At 33.7% G+C, this 7,458-nt stretch overlaps 1 protein-coding gene across 1 annotated transcript; it reads left to right on the top strand.

The window, feature by feature from the left end:
• Nucleotides 1-2,259: 2,259 nt before the first annotated feature.
• Nucleotides 2,260-6,045, top strand: LOC132179843 (F-box/kelch-repeat protein At1g22040-like). Its single transcript, XM_059592633.1, has 2 exons — nt 2,260-2,369; nt 3,421-6,045. Exon 2 carries the CDS (start codon nt 3,520-3,522, stop codon nt 4,939-4,941), a length of 1,422 nt encoding a protein of 473 aa, XP_059448616.1. The 5' UTR covers nt 2,260-2,369; nt 3,421-3,519; the 3' UTR covers nt 4,942-6,045.
• The last annotated feature ends 1,413 nt before the right edge of the window (nt 6,046-7,458 follow it).

Here is a 7,458-nt window from a genome sequence, read left to right as displayed (position 1 = left end):
ATTTATAGGGGTATTTTTGTCTTATTGAGAAATCTATAGGAGTATTTTAATCTTTTTGCTAGCCTTGGAAGAACATTGACAATATTTTTGTAGTTTAGGGGGGACATTGTCACAATTGAAAATTTAGGGGGCACATTGTCAATTGGCTAGTAATTTGAGGGGATATGTGGACCTTTTCCTATAAAATTTAAATAATTTAATTTAAAAATAATGATTAAAATGGAAAATATTCTAAAGAATCTGAAGGATCCTTATTAAAATAAATAAATACAAAATAGTCACCGATTTGGTGAGTCTAAGAATGTCTTTGTCTTTTTGTGATGAATAAGTATAACAAAATTCGTGTGGCAATAATTAATTCAATAACGATTTTTTCTAATATAGCGGCATTGTCGGCAATTTAATTAATCAAATAGATAAGAGTACTGATATATAGTAGACAATGACTCTCATATATCTAAAATAATGTGATAATAAAAATAGTATTTGAATCACTAAGGGTTTTATAAAAAAAAAAATTAAAAAAATTAAAAGCTGATTTTTACCACCAGTTCATTTCAATAGTTTGCCATCCTATAACTATTGATATTATTTCATGAAATTAAAATTTCGAATTTATTATTATTTCATGATTATTTAGAATTTCAAATAAATAACCGATATCCTATTATCATGTTTTAAATAGTCACTTATTTTAAATAAATAACTTTTTATTCTATTATGGTTCTCACTTCTGCTTCAATATCTCATATTATTATGTTATATGAGATCATGTGTTTTCAAGTTTCAATTGATTTTTCAACGTTAGGTTTTAAAATATATGTAACCCTTATTTCAATTAAAAAAAAAAAAAAAATTGCTTCTGAGATAATATGAATGATATAGATATATTTTAATTCCCAACAGTTTTATTAAGTACAGATAATTTTTTTTTTTCCCTCTCTTCTTCTCTCCATTATTAACTGCTGTTACAAAAATATTTCTTGTCCTAGATAGTGTTGAGAGTTTGCAATCTGCACACTACATCAGGCAGTATTGTACTTGACGATAAGGTTGCTTTGATTCTATTTTGCAAAACTTCTAATACAAGTGAGATACAATATTTATCTAAGAGATAGAGTCACAATCGCCTTACTGTTTAGATTTCATTTACTTCTTATTATGTTTGTATTCTACGTTTATTTTATCCCCGCAATTCCCACATCTTTATTTCCAACAATAACTTTCTACGAAATAACATTTTTCAATAGTAAAACAATTATTTTTGCAATAGAGAAATTTTATTAGTAGACATTTATATGTCTGTCATACAATTGGAAAAATGTGATAGTAAAACTCAGTAGTTCTTTTTTTTTTTTTTTTGACATGCTCCTCGTTTAAATTTTACTGAGATAAAAATGTCATCTCAATTACATAACAGTCAATTCTATAGTATTAATTTTTTAAATAATAAAACAAATAGGTGGGTAAAATGACATTGGAAGGATGATGAAAGAACGTACGCCGTAGCTAAATATAGCCCCTCAAAATGAAAATAGTAGAGAATAACTTTTATAGGGTCTTTGTACAAACCAAAGCCTTTGTGCCCTTCAATAAGAAGGCGACACATCAGCGTGAAACACTATAACAAAAATATGGTATTCCATTTAATCTTTTTCATAGAATACCTAAAACAAAACACCTTCTAGAATAACATTTTCATATTTTTTTCCAAAACCACTCTAGCCACCAACCTGCCACCAAAGACAATGCCGGAGACGACACCAGCCGATGCAGAGAAAGCCGGAGATGACGGATACTTACTTTACAGAAAACGCCGGGTAAGAACCAAGCTCCTCCTTCCTCTCTCCGGCACCCCTCTCTCTCACTGGCGGCAACAACAAAAAAATATGAAAAGGTTATTCTAGAAGGTGTTTTGTTTTAGGTATTCTAGAAAAAAGGTTAAATTGAACATCATATTTTTGTTATAGTATTCCACGCTAATGTGCTGCTTTCTTATTAGAGAGTACAAGCCAAGACCCTATAGAATTTATTCTGGAAAATAGTATTGCGCAATACGTCAGAGGAGTAGAAACCCCCTGAGACGGATTAGAAAACAGCACATATGTTTGACCGTTCAGAATTGTGGACCCACAAGAACGGACGGTTTCGATCGCGTAGTCGTTGTGATTAAGAATTTCAAGAGAATCAGGTGCCGTGCGGCGTGCACTAAGAAGGATAAAGTTTTGTCCTTTTTTGTTAAATTATTATTATTATTAGTATCATTAGTAATGGGTGATTGATGGAAACAAAGAAAACAGAGAAACCAAGCAAAGCTCCCTTTCTGCCAAAGCAAAAGCTGAGCTTCCTTCTTCTCTGTCTCTCAAAAAGTAAGTAATATTAATTATTTTGTCTTTAATTCTTCGATGAAGTCTCAGAGGGTTCGCTAATTTTCTTAATTTTTGATTGTTAGGCTTTAATGTTATTATTTTGTGGCTCTACTCAGTTGCTATTCTCTGGTTGTAGTTTATGGTAGATTTTGTTTTTTATTTTTATTTCAATTGATTAATTCAGTGAAGATTTGTAATGCAACGGGTTCCCGTTGAGAAACCCATTTATAATATAGCTTTTGTTTTGCTTATGTTGTATTAGGTATTGTTTTGCCTATGGAAATTGCTTGGATTGTTGAACTTTCTTTTGGTTAAGACCTCTGTTTGGCTGCCAAGAAAGCCGAGGGATGGGAAAAGAGAATTTAAAGTTTGGATTTTTTTAATTGATAGTTATAATAGGCTCTTTTAAATGAAAGCTTTTGTTTTTATTATTTTTTAATAAATTTAGAATATTTAGATTTAATATGGTAAATGTTTCCTCTATTTTCTTTCAAAAAATTTTGTGGGTTAAAAGTAGGTTTGAATTCATTTCGTGTCAAAAGTCCTGGTTTATCCAGATGCATTTGATTTTTGGGTTTTTTCTTTCCAAGTTAAAACATGTGCAAGATTGTCGTTGTCCATTATTGTATTTGATTGTTTGTTTTTGGATATAATTTTTAAATTATTTGAAAAACTGATCAATTTGGTGGGATACGAAGCTGCAACCCTTTTTTCATTTTCAAATTTTTTTTTTTTTTTTTTTTTACCGAAAAGCTGTGAAATCTGAAAGCATAAAAGGCGTAATAGAAAGTTTTCATTGTTTAAGAGTGCCCGTGAATCCTGCACATGAACACTGATTAGTCTACTTCTTAATGGAGTTTTAGAGACTACTTTCTGTACCAATATGAAGATTGATGTATTTATGTGAGAATCTAACCAATACAAATGCATTTTCCTGATTGGGGCAAATTGGTGTGAAAATTTGAGCACTACAGTGTCTTTGTGATAACTGACATTTGACATTGATACTAATACCATTCTTTCGTACTTCCGTTTATTTTGTTGAGCTCAGATATGATTAGAAGTTAGAACAGTCAACAATACTAAACTGTTTGGTTTAAGAAGCTGGCCAAGTTTGATTTCTTATTAAAATCTGAAGAATTTAGATTCAATGGGGGGTAGACTGAGCCTAAACAATTCCAGAATCGAGCCCTATGAGGTTTCACAAAGTGAACTTTGCAAGAGGCAAAGGGTGTCATTAAGCTTTTGTGAGGAGAATCCAAGATTGATCTCCAGTCTTCCTGATGAGATATCTATGCAGATTCTTGCTAGAATTCCTAGGGTTAACTATTTGAATCTCAAGCTGGTGTCTCGGGCCTGGAAGGCTTCCATTGTGAGTGTCGAACTTTATAATTTGAGAAAAGAACTTGGAACTACAGAGGAATGGCTGTATATATTAACAAAGGTTGAAAATGATAAGCTTCTATGGTATGCTTTGGATCCTCTATCCAGAAGATGGCAGAGGCTGCCACCAATGCCGAATTTTGCTCTTGAAGATGAAACTAGAAAGGGTATGATCCCCCTTCGGATGTGGAATATGGTGGGCTCAGGCATCAAAATTGCGGATGTGATAAGAAGTTGGCTTGGGAAGAAGGATGCATTCGATAGAATGCGGCTTTGTGGTTGTGCCATTGGGGCTGTTGATGGCTGCCTCTATGTGCTAGGGGGATTCTCTCGAGCTTCAGCCATGAAATGTGTCTGGCGGTATGATCCGATTTTTAATTGTTGGAGTGAAGCAGCTGATATGTCGATTGGTAGAGCTTATTGTAAGACCGGCATCTTAAACAATAAGCTTTATGTTGTTGGAGGGGTTACTAGGGGTCCTGGTGGATTGACCCCACTTCAATCTGGTGAAGTTTTTGATCCACATACCGGTATATGGTCTCAAATACCAAGCATGCCTTTTACAAAAGCTCAGGTGCTACCAACTGCCTTTCTGGCTGATCTACTTAAGCCTATTGCCACTGGTATGACTTCATATAGGGGAAGGTTATTCGTACCTCAGAGTTTATATTGCTGGCCATTTTTTGTCGATGTTGGAGGGGAAGTTTATGATCCAGAGCTAGATTCATGGGTTGAAATGCCAATCGGAATGGGTGAGGGTTGGCCTGCAAGGCAAGCGGGAACAAAATTGAGCGTCACTGTTGACGGTGAGCTGTATGCACTGGATCCCTCTAGTTCTCTTGACAGTGCCAAGATTAAGGTATATGATTACCAAGATGATTCTTGGAAAGTTATTGCAGGAGACATTCCCATCCCTAACTTCTCTTCATCAGAGTCTCCATATCTACTTGCCAGTTTACTTGGGAAGCTTCATATGATCGCTAAAGATGCCACAAACAATATATTTATCTTGCAAGCTGATTTGAAGAATCATTTAGCTCCCATCCCATCAGCTTCATCGTCATTGGATGATGCTCCCCATGGAATTTCTGAACCAACAGCAGAATCAGAAAGAAGTCTTTGGGAGGCAATTTCCAGTTGCAGTGTTGGGTCGGCTGAACTGGTGAGCTGCCAAACCCTTAATATTTAAGGATTTTGCAACAAAAGTACTCTTTATAAAATGATTTCAGATATTATACTTGTGTTGGTTGATATGATGACTATTACAAATGCATACCAAATTCAAATTTTATTAGCCAGAATATAAGATGCATAATAAATCCATTTCAGTAGAATGGATGTACCTTCTTTTTCTTTTTCTTTTTCCTTTTTTTTTTTTCCCCTTAAAATTCTATCTCATGTGTGCTGGGTTTTAGATTAGCTAATTCGGTACCCAAATAGGTTGAATGTTAGAATGATTTAAACTTGTAATTTTGGATGAATTTTGGCTCTTGGTTGCCAAGACAATCAGACTGGTTCAAACTACAAGAACAAAACAGACCTACAGAACTGATCATTTGCTGGGTCGGAGTGGAGTTCGGACATGGAGCATCGATAGAAGAATCCGAGAGATTCGTTGGGTAATTTTCAATGTGCTTGGCTGAGTTAAGGAAACCTAGTTAACGCAAGTCTCCCAATACACATTCTTATTTTACTACAAGATAGACCCCAGTGCCATGTTTGATAAGTATTGCTGACATCAATCGTTGGAAATGTCTTTCAAGTTCTTTGCTTAACTTGTCAGTTGGGAATGCATTGGTGGATTCTACTCTTTTGAAAATTAGCCATTGGGTATGCAGGACGCACACGCCTTCACTTATGTGGGTCCTACAAATCCAATGGTTGATTTTCAAAAATAAGGATGGAAAATGATAGGAAAAGAATGGGAGAATGAAATGTATGGTTCTACTTTTATGATCTTTCTGGTAAGAATACCCCTTTGATGGAGAGATATTGACAACCATGACAACAAAACTTAAGTGAAGGGGTAGAAAATTGGTCGTTGCCATATGACTTGACTTATGTGTTGTTGATAGAGGAACAGGAGGGCTTTCATCCTCTAGAAAACCATTGCTATCACAGCATTTTGAAGTATCTTATTGAACCATACAAAATAGATTGATCAATTAACATCATGGTACTAAAGCAAAAGTTTCACTTTTTTAGTCTCGCAGAAGCTTAAAATTTCACTTTTTTACATTGCTATATGATTGTCATATAACTGTGATTGAAAAAGTTAGCACTTTATTTATTTATTTATTTTATTTACAAATGTTGATTCAGTGATTGATTTGTACTACCATATCCAGTTGTATGACAGTTATATAACAGTTTACTAAATAACATTAATCTTCTAGAATTTTTTTTTTTTTTTTTTTGGACGAAAACTGTTTTTGCTCCTAAAAAATACATGACATCATAGTTTTGTCTGTGAAAATATAAGCAATTGCAGTAAAGTCTATTTCTCAAATAATATCAAGGAAAAATATCCAATTTGCTCTCTAAGATGTCGGTATTTATCAAATAGTTTATTAGGATTTCGGTTTTATCAAATAGATCTTTTTTCTATATTCCATTTATTTTTTAATGGAAGACCAAAACAAAAGGTACAATAACTTAAAAGAAACAAAAAAAAAAAAAAAAGTACACATACTTCATTTAAACGGATCCGGCTTAGGTGTGGTAGTTAAAAATTACTGCACGATGTTGTTAAATCTCCCAACGGCTAAGATTAAACAGAAAAAAAAAAAAAAAAAACAAAGGCTGTGATTTCACAGAATCCGTTCCCTTCTCTCACGCTTCTTCTCCTTCATTTCTCTCTCTAAACTCATTTTTCTTCCTTTCGCTTTCTTGTTTTTATTTTGGTTATTTTTTATGCCTAGGACGATAAATAGGAGAGTTTAATTGGTTATTTTCTTTTGGTTTGGGAGGAAGAAAGGTGTTGGTTTTCTTGAAAAGTTTGTGGCTTGATTTTATTTTTGTTGTGGGTGTTCTTGAAGATTTGGGTTCTTAAATTGAACCCAGTTTTGAGGTCCAGTCTTCTCCGCATTGAACATGTTCTTCATCATGAATTGCAAGAACACCAACCCAGGTGGGTAGAGAGAGAGAAAGGAAGAGGTTTAAGAGATAAAGATGGGTTTTGAGGAGAAGAGGGAGAAGAAGGTTAGAGAAATTCCGTGAAAATATTTAGTTTGGTTAGAAATTGTCTTGATTAATTTTCAGATTAAACAAAGACAAGAAGAGAAAGGAAGAAGAAGAAGAATGGGTTAAGAGAGAGAAAGGAAGAAGAAGGAGAAAGAAGCGTGAGAGAAACGGAACGGGTTCCATGAAATTGCAGCCTTTGTTTTTTGTTTTTTGTATTTTTGTTTTTTTTTTTTGCCTTTGTTTTTTGTTTTTTGTTTTTTTGTTTTTTTTTTTTTTCTGTTTAATCCCAGCCGTTGAAAGATTTTACAACATGGTGCAGTAGTTTTTAACTACAACACCTAAGCCGAATACCATTTAAACTACCACCCAATTGTAAATGTTTCCCAAATTATCAATTGTATTGATATTTCCTTAAAACTACAAAATCAATTTCTTTAGTTGCTCAATAAATTTTTAGGCAAATTGTCCACTGCAACACACCATCACCACCTCAAGTATGAAAGAGAAAGCACCATCCAAGCTC

This window comes from Corylus avellana, chromosome ca4, assembly GCF_901000735.1.
Source record: "Corylus avellana chromosome ca4, CavTom2PMs-1.0".
NCBI lineage: Eukaryota > Viridiplantae > Streptophyta > Magnoliopsida > Fagales > Betulaceae > Corylus > Corylus avellana.
Note: the sequence above shows the minus strand (reverse complement) of the source record. Positions and strands in the feature narration are given on the sequence as shown.